The sequence below is a fragment of the Manis javanica genome, chromosome 2 (genome assembly GCF_040802235.1).
Source record: "Manis javanica isolate MJ-LG chromosome 2, MJ_LKY, whole genome shotgun sequence".
NCBI lineage: Eukaryota > Metazoa > Chordata > Mammalia > Pholidota > Manidae > Manis > Manis javanica.
The window spans coordinates 71,612,881-71,625,503 of record NC_133157.1 but is presented as its reverse complement, the minus strand read 5'-3'; the positions used below and the strand labels follow the sequence as shown (position 1 = coordinate 71,625,503).

The following is a 12,623-nucleotide window of genomic DNA, read 5'->3' as shown; positions in this document are numbered from 1 at the left end:
TCTCCCAGCTTTGTATTTTAAAAACAATTTGCCATAGGAAATTGTTTTGGAAATTAGTTTGTCTTTGGAAGTATTGGTTGAACCTGTTCTGGAGGGGAACACTGGACTAAGAATTAAAAAAACATCTCATTTTGGCCAAGCTCGCTCAACAAGATCAGTGAAGTTGGCTGAATGACATGATCTTGTTTATACCTCAGGAGGTCACTGAAAAAATGAGGAGGTTGGGGCAGATGATTTTTAATTAATTTAGAGATTATCTGGTCTACTTCTGACATTCCATACTTCTAGTTTTATGTTTCTGGAATGTGAGAATAAAGGATGACCATATGCATACTGTAGCTATACTGTGACTTCTTTCTCAAGCAGATAAATAAATACAGGCCCATTAGCTTATCATCTTCATTTTAACCTTTAGTTCTTTCATATGGTAATAAATACCCTGGAGTTTACCTGAGGTAGTGTTAAATAGTGTTAAAACAGCAAGAATCAGTATTGATATCTCTGTAAATGTGAGTACTTCAAGCTTTTAAATAACAATCCATTTTTAGGCAGCTGCTGACCCCTTAAGAAGATAACAGAAAAGGGAAAGGCCAAGGAACAGAAAATCAACCCCACCCACCCACCACGGGAGAATTCCCATGTTGTCAGCAGGCTCCAGAATCCTTTCTGAGGCCCCCTTTACAAAGCTCTCTCCGCGGGCAGCGTGAGGCACACGGATGCCGGAGGCAGTGCTGGACGGACTCCCATACCTTGCAGCCTTCGCATGTGATGACTCCGTAGTGGATCCCGGATGACTTATCGCCACAAATTTTGCATGGTATCACTTCAATTTGTGCTGAAAAGGGAAAACAGACATTTTGAGCTTACAGAGTTGTTCTCTTCCTTTCACCCTCATCGTTTGAAGACTCTGGAGTGGGATGGGGTGGGGTCATCCACTACTATTTTAATGGTTTTCCTAAACTGCTTCCAAGAGAAGGGGGCCATCCATCTACCATTGTTTGCTTAGCTTTTCTTATACTAAAAAATAAATTCAGGGACCAGAAGTATTCTAACCTCTTGCATTCACTCTTTTCTCCTTTTTAAACTTGACCCTATCATAGTGTGACTCAAAAGTCCCTTGAACTCATGGCTTTGGTTTTCTTATTTTGTATTTCAAATATTGAGTCACTGAGACCTGCCACATTGCCTTATTTCAATAATATTTTAAATAAGTAAACAAAGCAAAACTGCAGGGGGTGGTGCTGACTTTATACATTACATGGCTGGATGTTTACTTGTGAAAATGCCAGTGATGAATCAGTCTAATATTTATTGAACATACTTTTATGTCTGCTGAAATAACAGAGGTCATTGATGCAAGATAAGACACACTAAAGACACCAATAATTTAAAAAAATACCACAAAAATTAATACAAAAATTAATAAGGGAGAAATGATGAAGTGTGTGGGCACTATGACTGAAATAAGTTCATTGGGGATGAAAACTTTTTGTTTGATTTTTGAGGATTGGGTAGGATTTGATTAGGCTGAGGTGAGGCAAAGGGCATTTCCGTAAGCAGAATGGAAGGAAGCTAGGGATGACTGTGGCCTCTGGTTATTGTGATGAGCAGCTTGGCTCTCCTGGAATCTTGGGCCATGTGTTTGGATGCAGGGAATGATAATCAGCTTGTGGAGCTCCTGGGAGTTCGGTAGAAGAATCGACACCTAATGTCACTGGCCATAAGGAATCAAAGAAGTAAACAGGGTGAAGAAATGATAAAAGTGGTGGTCTGGGTACGTTAGAAAGGTTAGTCCAGCAGGCTAACCAGAAACAGGTGAAAACTAAATAAGGCTGGATAAATGGAGTGGGAAAGCAAATAGTTCAGTGGGAGAGGTGAGACTCAGATAAATGAAAGACAGGGTGCAGAAGTGGAAACTGACTTGAAGAGCTGAAGGTGACTTCTAGTTTTCTAGCCTGGAGGATGAGATGAAGAGTAGGGTTGACAGAAGTTGGGTGGTTGGTAAGGCAACTACTTTGTGGAACATGGTGGGGCATGGGATTTCCCTTTCACCTGTGTGCAACTTGGTGTGATGTCCTGTAGGCATCTGTATATGGAATTTCTTGGAAAGTTGATTTCAAGTCATCAGCATCAAAGTTGTAGACAAATTCATGAAATAGACTTTATTTAGAAAGAGGTAATTCCTAGTCTCGGATAGTACTCTCAAGTGTTCGAAAAATTATACACACTAGGAAGATTTACTACTCCTGCTCCCAATTTAAAATAATTATGCAAAATATACTTCAAATGCTTTGTATATCAATCTGCCACTTGGATGCTTTTCTACAATTTCTTACCCTTGAATACACAAAACAGATAAATGAAGGGCATAACCCTCTTTTCCCTATTGCTTTGTATTTTAAAAAAGATAATGCTTAGCTTTTGGGGAGCATATTAAGTGTTTTCAAATTAAATATTTCAAGTAAGTTCAAATCATCTTTAAGCCAAAAATTCAGGGTTATGTCCCTATTTTTCATATGAGAAAACTGAGGATGCAGGTGGTTAGTGATGTCCTGGAGTTGATTTGGGAGAGGACAACCAGGAAGTAGGCAATTTTCCTGACACCTCACTCAGTAACCCTTTCTCTGCCTACTGCAAAGATAAAATATGAATACAAATGTGAATTCTTATATTATTCCAGTAGCACCAGCTAAAGAGATAATGACAAAAACATCAGGAGGGACAAAGTCAACTGAAACACACCCTAGACTACATATTTTTATTCTATTGCTTCTGTTCTTTAAGCTTTTGGATTACATACACTAGTATTTGCTTTCAAGACTTTTTGATACAGGAAAAAAATGTGAGACTTGGTGTAATTCTATTTGGTTTTCCTGGATTCTGTCCCTTGTCTCTTAATGACTGGGGTCATGGCCAAAGTAAAATCTCTGATCTAGTTTCCTGGTTTATAAAGCTTACCTGACAAACTAAACAGATTTGTTAGGATTGAATGAGATGTTTTATGTGGAAGGTGCCTTGTAAATAGTAAAGACCTGCAAAATGTCAGTCTTCATCATCAGTATCAATATCAGTATCATTGTTAACTGGTATTTCTAATGCTTTTGGATGAGAAACATGACACTCCACATTATTATTCCTTTATGAATATTTTACCATTAAAAAAACCAAATGAATGAAATTATAAGTTATTTGCACTGTTCTTTTTTTTTATTTTAGTGATAATCTTTCAAAGAGTGGATTATTTACAATGATTACAAAATTGACAAAAAATCCCAGGTATCTATTGTAAGTTGTTAGGCTTATATGATATTAAGTCAAAGGCTCTCTTTGCATAAATTACTCCGCAGGGAGTAACTTACAAGTGGGGAGAATCTGCTTCAATAAGTTCTTAATTATAAAATGATCTAACTCTAAAGGAAATGAAAATAGAGGTAATTTGCCCCCTGAGGTGTGAGAAGATGTTTTTGAAAGCCACAAAGGTTATCTTATACAATTTGGGAGATACAAATGGGATAAGGAATGATTCGATAGAACATCTGCATATTTATACATATTTATAATCCTGGCTCAACATGCAATCCTGAAGAACCATAAACATTTTAACAATATTTTTAAAGAGAAAGAAGTCTCTTAAAAAGGTATATGTGTGTTACTGCGTGTGGAAGGGGATTATCAGTTTGGAAAACCTATGACCATTTTTACCTATTAATGGCAGAATAGATCATCTGAAGTTTGTTGCAGGCAAAGATAAATTTAAATCACTTGAAGTACTAATCTTTTTCCTTTTGTTGCATTTAAAATAAACTGCTAATGAGCTACAACTTTATAGTTCACACTATGGATTTTATAAAGCTCAAGGCAGATATTTCAGACACTGATCAGGACAACAGATCACATCATTGCTCCCACGTCTGCTCCTTCTCAACGTCTCACCATCACACCAGCCCAGTCCCCGTGCAGTGAACACAGATCTGGTGATACGTTATTTATCAGTTTCAAACTGAACATCTGCAGAGGATTTGGTGACATGGACCTCACCAGTTGTGACAATGAAAGCACTATAAGGAGACCGAGGAGCGAGTTCAACTTTCATGCTTTTGTTTGACTCATGGATGAATTCCATAATAGCATGCTCCGAGACAAAAGCAGAGCCGAAACGCCCTGAGAGATGGCTCGAGGTATGCTCGTTGCGCAGTTTTTCCATTTCTTATATCTCCCTCTCACTTAAATGTTTCTATTGGTAACCCTTTGTGGAGAGAATAGTTAAAATTCTCTTTACCAATTAAGTATTTTTTGTTTATAAAAGCAAGCATATCTAGTTTGTTTTGAAATGATGTTCTTACAATGTCAAAGAATGTCATGAAAGATTTTTAAAAATTTGATGTTTTACCTACAGCGGAACAATTTATGAAGTACAATTAATTGAATAGCCCATGATTTGGCAGGCAGGTCCTATTCAATAATTAGAGAAGAGGAAAAAAATTGAAGATGGGAGTTCTCCCTGCCAGTATCTCTGGAAGGCCCTTTTTTACTTGGAGCCCCTTATTTGTTGTTAGGTTAGATGAGCTAATGAGTTAACAAGAAAATATATATCACTTTGATCCCTGAAAATACCTTAACTCTTAACAGCAGCCACCAGGAATGGTAGATTATTAAGTGGACTGTTCAGGTCCTCTCTGGATGGAGGAAACATTTTTACTGGGTGTGCACGTGTGGCTCTCAATTCTTACCATTCCATCTCTTACAACTCAACCTGGCTATTTTTATATTCTGGGCATTTTAAATCCATTGAAAGCAGGATCCAGATCACACTTCCTTTTTATATTTTCTAAGGCACACAAGAGAATTTTTATAACTCCTTAAAGCAGTGGTCCTAAATTTTTTTTTGTTAGAGTAGAAACAAAATCAAGGGATCTCACATACTCGTTTCCATACAGATTTTCCCTATTTACGGTGAGGAGAGCAAGTCAGAATCTTGAGATTGTGGTGGATATACATTTGGAAAATGTCCCCGAGTGATTCTGATGTGATAAGATAAGGCTTCCACTGAAGATTAAATGAATCAAGTTATTAACTAGGAATTCTCTGTAGGATGTAAACTATCTACAAAGGAAATGAACTCAGAGAAAAGGCTAGAATCTGGAAACACTAAGGAGTGACCAGTAGTTCTCTGATTCTTGACCTTTGGTTTGGAGCTATAATTGCAGCATCTTTTTTTTTCTGCCTTTTTTTCCCCCTTCACGTGAATAAGAAGCATCTATTCAGTCTATGATAACTCCTGTTCCTGGACACTGGGTTTGCTTCTCAGTTTCTGTTTCCTAGAATTTTACGGTTATGCTGAAAGTGGGTACTGTAGCAAAACTCTTAATATCTGAGTGAAGAAAACTTGCGCATATAGAAGCCTCCAATTAAGGTGACTATTTTGGTTAGAAAACCTTTTGCAGATGGACTCAGTAGCCCATTTTATCTCTCATGTACCATTTGCGGCAAATCCGAGTTAAAATTCCTCTTTGTACTTTTTCCCTATTACTGGCAGACTACTAAGTATCTACCTCTATCAGTTATAATATCTTCAGGTGTCACATAACAGCAAACCCAAAGGATGAAGCAAGTATTCCTAAGATCTGTAACTTTGATTTATCAGAAAAGAGCCCCAACATTGGGGTGGGATGGAAGTGTGGAAAATGAGACTCTCAGGAAAAACATAGAAGTCTTTGAGCTTTTGCCCTTATATCATGCTATGTGGTGATTCTAAAAGATTCCTGAAGTTGGATCAGGTTTGTATTCACACGTATCTCATCAGAGCACAGAGCATCTTGATCTTAAATACTAATATTATACCAATTATGCCAATATCACACATATCTCATCAGAGCACAGAGCATCTTGATCTTAAATACTTATATTATACCAATTATGCCAATATAAATATGGTGCATGAACTTCAGCAAACTCTAATCCCTGTTAGAATGCTCTCAAATTTGGGGTCTCCCATTATTCTCAAGCTCTTGTCTGTAATATTTGTGTGATGGTCTATGTGAGCCTTCTGTTCCATTCAGTCAACAGATAGCTTTTGAATGACCTAAAGATAACATTCACATTTATATTATTGTAATTCCCTAAACTATATATTTTTGGAAGCTAGAGTAAGAAAAGAAATTAGTATCACATGATAATGGCAAAAAATGATTTATTTCAAAAGTGTAATTTTTAGGGCTATCATGAAAAGAGTTGACTTATCTTTTACACAGGAACATTTACTCCTGAAGATTTGCTCACCTACTCTAACTCCCTCCCCAGGAGACTGGAACAACAGAGAATAAGACCAAGAATAATGGCAGCAGTTAGTATTATCATTAATAACAATTACTGATAATGAGTTAAACATCCCCCTTGGAAGCAAAGCAAATCACTTTTGTTAAGTTGTAGTGGTTTTAAATTCATGATTTATGAATTAATTCCCTTTAAATACATCTTGTCCTGTCAAAGTGTTAATTATAATGAGATAATGTGTGTGTAGGACCTGACATTCAGGTGGAAAGCATTTAACGTCTTCCATGACCATTCACATCGTGCGTGGTCCACAGACCAGTGGAATTGGCATGACCTGGGAGCGACTTAGAAATGCAAACTACCAAGACATACCCAGGAGCAACTGAGTCAAAATTTGCTTTTTAACAAGCCCCCTAGATGCAGTTAAGTTTGAGAAGAACAGTTCTCTATGTCCAGGTAATTACAGTTGTAGCTACTTGAGATATGACGCAATTTTAAAATTCTCTGGCTTTGAGGGAAATTAGAAACATCACAAGATTCTGGGGAAGCACTTTCTGCTGTTGCCTTTTGGGCATTTCTCTTTTGTTCAAAAGGCAGTAGGAAAATTGAAGGGTTTGTTACAAAAAACTCTATTCAACATTTGGCAAAGCAGAAGAAAGAGAAGCCAATGTATATCCTAAAACTTCTTGCCTTACTGTAATTAACACTCAGTGTACCAGGTTTCCTTTGCAGATTTAACGATTGTCAGCTGCACTGACATCTTCCTGTGGTAACACTGTGTCCTACCTCATTTGTGTACTCACTCCTGGGGCCGTGGCTGTTAGCTCACTCTCTGGATAGTGAGAAAAAACCTATCTGGAGAAGATTAAAAAAATAGTTTTTCTATTTAAAAATTGAATTGCAGAAAGTTTACTTGTTCTGATGGAGATAAGGAGGCTAAACAACAGTTGAGACAGAGATGAGCTCATTTCAGCTATCCATGGGAATTCTAATAAGAACGATTTGGTAAGCTGCCCCATCTCGTGGAGACAGATCAGTTCCATAGTCCTGATGGGTACTCTTTGAATGCCTCTTGTGTATCATAATGCTGCCCTGATGCGTGCTTCTCAAAGTGTGGCCCCTAATCAGCAGAGTTGGCATCTCCTGGGTGCCTGATAAAAATGCAGGCACTTAGGTTCTGTCCTGGACCAACATAATCAGAATCGCCATTGTAACAATGTCTCTGGGATTCATGTGCACAGTGAAGTTTGAGAAGTTCTGGAAGAGAGAAAGGGAAGATATTCTACAATTTGATTTTCAAGTTATTGACCCCAAACCTGACTCTGTGAAGAGAATGTAATAAAAAAAAAAAGAAGACATGTTTTCCACTTGATAGCTAATTATTTCAGGTATGAAAAGAAGAGAACAGCAACTATTTTGCTTCAATGAAAAAATGTGTCTCTCTTTAGTCCCTTCCTTTGTTTCTGGGCCCCTTCCATTAGTCTCCATTTAGCTGAGATACTCGACAGGAAGCTTATGTTTATGCAGCACCACCTTCAGCAAGGAGAGCAGAGAAACTCCATATGCTGGGTCACACAGGTAATTCACAGTACCAGGTAGCATGCATTCCTTCAAGAGAAATTTGAAAAGAGCAAAAAAGCCTTGTTTCAGAAGATTAAAAAATAGATTTTTTTCTATGTTAAAAACAAATTGCATTATGAGAATAAAAAGACAAGTCATGGACTGAGAGAAAATATTGCAAAATATGTATCTGATAAAGGGCTTTATCCAAAATATAAAGCTCTTACCACTCAAAAAATGGGCAAATGATCAGAATAGACACCTCACCAAAAAAGATATATGATGGCAAATAAACATATAAAAAGATGCTCAACATCATAAGTCCTTAGGTAAATGCAAATGAAAGCATACTTATTAAATTGACAAAACTCTAAAAAACTGATGGTAGCAAATGCTGGTGAGGATGCAGAGCAAAAGGAACGCTTATTCCTTGCTAATGGGAATGTCAAATGGTACAGCCACTTTGGAAAGCTGTTTGGCAGTTTCTTACAAAGCTACATGGTCTTACCACTTGTGAGATCCATCAATTATGCTCCTAGGTATTTGACAACTGAGTTGAAGAAACTTATATCCACATACAACCTGAACATGAATGTTTATGGCAACTTTACTCATAATCATCCCAAACTGGAAACCAGCAAGGTGTCCTTCAATAGGTGAGTGGATAAACCAACGTTGGCACATCCAGGCAATGGAATATTATTCAGTGATAAAAAGAAATGAGCTATTAAGCCATGAAAAGACAAGGAGGAATCATATGTGCACATTTGAAGTGAAAGAAGCCAGTCTGAACAGGTTACCAACGTACCTGTATGATTCCAACTATATGACATTTTGGGAGAGTCTGAACAGGTTACCAACGTACCTGTATGATTCCAACTATATGACATTTTGGGAGAGGCGCAACTATAGACTTAAAACTTTCAGTGGTTGCTATAGGTTTGGGGGAAGAGGGGTAATAAAAAGGTGAAACAGAATTATTAGGGTAATGAAACTATTCTGTATGATGGATACATGTGTATGCATTTGTTGAAACCCACAGCCGACCACAAAGCAAAAAGAGTGAACTTTAAACTATGGAGTGTAGTTAATAACAAAGTATCAGTATTGATTAATTGATTGTAACAAATTTATCACACTAGTGCAAGATATTAATAACAGAGGAAAATGTGTGGGCATGGGTGGGTATATGAAACTCTGCTCAATTGCTCTGTACATCTAAAACTGTACTAAAAACTTCCATTAACTATTAAAAATAATTGAATTACACAAAAGTGCTTCCTTTGTTGGAAGTAGTGAGGATCATCACAGACAGCCTAGCAAAGATAAATGAGGAGAACTTTAGAAACAATCTATTCAGCAAACATATTTTGTTGTAGACCACAGATAGATGCAAAACCAAGTTTCCTCAAAATGAATACGATGATTGTACAGCCTCATGGAGGTCGAAATAACCTGCATAGAAGGCAGACTGAAATGTGTGCTTCATGAACCCGGAAGAGGAGAGGGTGGATTTCAACTAGGAGAAGCTGGGAAGGGTTGGTAGATGAGGTGGCTTTTGAACTGGGTTGTAGAAAATGAGCAGAGCTGCAAGTAGTAAATGTGTAGGGAGAAGGCAAAATGGTGACTAAAGACTGAAAGAGGAAAACCCAATTATGAGAATAAAATTCCAGATTAAGGCTTTTAAACTTTCATTTTAGGGACCTACTTATTGAGGTTAAATGAAATGTAAATATTAACAGAATGCTTTTAGAATTATCAAACAGCCACACTTTTATCTGTAGCTACACAGGTCAAGTTGAACCGTATGAAATTGCCACCTTTTTGTGCAAGAAAACAGTCAACACTAGCAGTTTTGTGTGGTTCAACATGGTATTATAACTGTGCGCTAAGACATGGTTCCTGTACTACATTCTCCTCAAGAATACTTGAGAGGACCAATTGACAGGGAGATTCTTAATAAATATAAAACTAAAGCCATTGAATTATATATTTGAATGTAGACAATTCAAAGTTTGGAACAGGAACACTGAACACACACACACACACACACACACACACACACACACACACACACACAGAGAAAACCCCAAGTAACAAGTAACTAAAGTCTGGGGTGGAAAGCATACAATACTATCTTACTCTTCATTGATAGAATGGTAGAAACCCTTTCTGATGCCCTCAGCACTTGTTCAGAGTTTGAACATAAGAAAAACATGTGTCTCTCTGCTTGGTGGCAAAGAAAGATGAAATCTCCTTAAGTGTGTTAAAGAGACAATGGGGCCTACCAGGAAAAGGGCAAAGGTTTTTTTCTGAAATAGAGTGATTGGAATCCAACTTCAGTGCCTTTGCTCTTGAAAGAAGAAACTTTGCAAAATAGAAGTGGCATCTTATTTTCTTATTTGCCATTAGAAGTGGTAACCAAGTGCAAAAACTTGGTTTTGCATAAATCTGTGGTCTACAACAAGATATGTTTGCTGAATAGATTGTTTCTAAAGTTCTCCTTATTTGTTTTGCTAGAAAATACCATATTAACACTGGTTCTCAATGTAACAATAACTTTATTTTAAACTGGCTCATAATATCCTATGATTTGCTTAGATGGCCAAAAACTAACCAGTAGCTTTATATGTCACTCACATTTCACGGACACTTCTGGTTTTTAATATGCCTTTAGTCATTGATGCAGCAAATAATTGCATAAATAAACTTTAAAAAATAGATGAGATATTTACATATGTTTTGTGAATCTCAGAAAGAGAGAAAGAGGGAGAGGTAGAGGATGAAAAGGAAGAAGCCAAGCACAATGAGCATCCCCAAAGACTTCCTTTGCCATCATAAGGTTGATTGAGGGCAAAACTTGCCTGAATAGGTGCTCCCATATGACATTAGGCAATTTTCACTTTGGGGAGAATACCTTGGACATATAATGACGCCATTGTATGTGATCATTCTAGAAGAACTCACATTTTAGGAGCTCATTTTTTTGTATTATCTGCAAGGGCTTTGGCTTTTGTTTTTAACATAGATAATGCTACAACAGCAAAATAGATTGCAATGAGAATTATATTATTAGATCATTTATGTTCTAGCAAACCTGCAAGTGGGCCCCCACTGCTTCGGCATTGACTCTTGAAATGAAAATAAAGAATCGAAGAGGCAATCTTAATATTTATTTCATCTCTAGAGACAAGAATGAGTTCAGAGGTTGGGTTATTTGGTTTTGGGTTATTTTATTTTATATTTGAGTTTAGGTCATCCTTACATGGATGTTCTTTTTTAAAAAAGGAGATATGTAGAATCTAAGGAAAGCATTCTCAGCTGTATACCGCACCAGAAATTATTTTAGGAGTAGAATAGATAATTTAGGATGTCAGCCTAGAAGCTCTTGTAATTTCACCCAGTGCTCAATGTCACAAAAGCTCTATATCAATGTAGATAACAGCTGAGCCACCCCCCAAATGAAGACTCATTAGTGCACAGCTCCCCCAAAGGCTGAAGTGCCTGTTCTGCTGATACTGCACACTTTCCCTAAAGAGATTACCAGAATAATCCTAAACATTATAGGCCCCAAGCTATCTTATTTTTGAGCTCATCAGATCCAGTATGCTGCACGTAATCTCTAACAGCTTTATTCAGTGTTTATGTAAGCTGGCGAAGGAGTTATATGAACAAAGACGACCGAGTACCAAGAACACAAAACCGTGGTTTTCAAATTCCATTTTACCAAGTTTCTTTTGAATTGTTTTCTCCTACAAGTGGAAAATTTATAATCATTGTTTGATAGTTTATAATAACATGTGCCTGGAGACATTTATGGCTGTCTCATTTGTTATCTGTGTTTCTTATATGTTAATTTCCACCAAATGCATTTTGAAGCTATTAGGTGGAATGAATTGGTACAAAAAAGTGTTTTTTTTTGTGGGGGGAATGGGTCATTTCTTTAAAGGTTTGAATTATTTCAAAGCAACAGAGATACTTATTTTGGGGGAAAATAAAAGAGAAAAAGACTAGGGAAAACCAGAAATTTCGAAGTGTAGCACCAAGTAGTCTACTGTAGTAACCTAAAAAAATCAGCACAGCTTTAGGATATTCCTTTTAATTCCACTGAAATAAAAGAGGAGAGTAAAATATTTGTTTCTCTTTGCAAAATGTAAATGCACATTTGTTCATACAGTTCATTTAAAAAACGAGTTGTATGTGTGTGCATATACACAAGCTCCTAAAAATCAAACACTGTTTTATGTAGTTTCCCAACAGAGGGCAAATTCATGCTTTTTTGTTTTTACACCAAACCAAGGGAGAAAGGAACATTTATGTTGACCTGTCAGCCTCTGCTCACTGTAATTCAGATCCAAAGGGGATTAAGTACATAGACGTTAATATGTCCAGTGTTATTAATTTCTAAACAACAATAGCAACAATATCCTGAGTAAATCCGTCAGTAGTATGGATAAATCGTTGTTTAAAGATTCCACTGATGTCAGAACTGCAATCTGCACGTAATGGCTTATTTTACCAATAATGTCTTTAAATACATATATTTTGAAGTTGGTGTGAGTAATTGTGCTGAAATAATATTTATTCTTTTCTAGAAGTACAAGCATCAGGAAGCTCTAAGCATTTTGGAAAGTCCTAATTCTGGGTTTATATAATATTTGAAGGAGTTTTAGTTTGATTAGTAACTTTTTGGGGAACAGTCACAAGGTTTATATTATTTGAAGCAAACAATTATACCAACTTTTATTTTATTATCTCTAACTATTGTTCATTGCTGCCTAGTAGTAGCC

General features: G+C 36.8%; 1 protein-coding gene across 2 annotated transcripts in view; it reads right to left on the bottom strand.

Moving 5' to 3' along the window:
• RORB (RAR related orphan receptor B) overlaps positions 1–12,623 on the bottom strand; it is a 179,789-nt gene that overhangs the window by 56,900 nt on the left and 110,266 nt on the right. For both annotated transcript variants that reach the window (XM_073228656.1, XM_017670131.3), the window contains exon 2: positions 750–835. In XM_073228656.1, the coding sequence (XP_073084757.1) occupies positions 750–835 (86 nt within the window). The remainder of the gene's footprint in view (positions 1–749; positions 836–12,623) is intronic.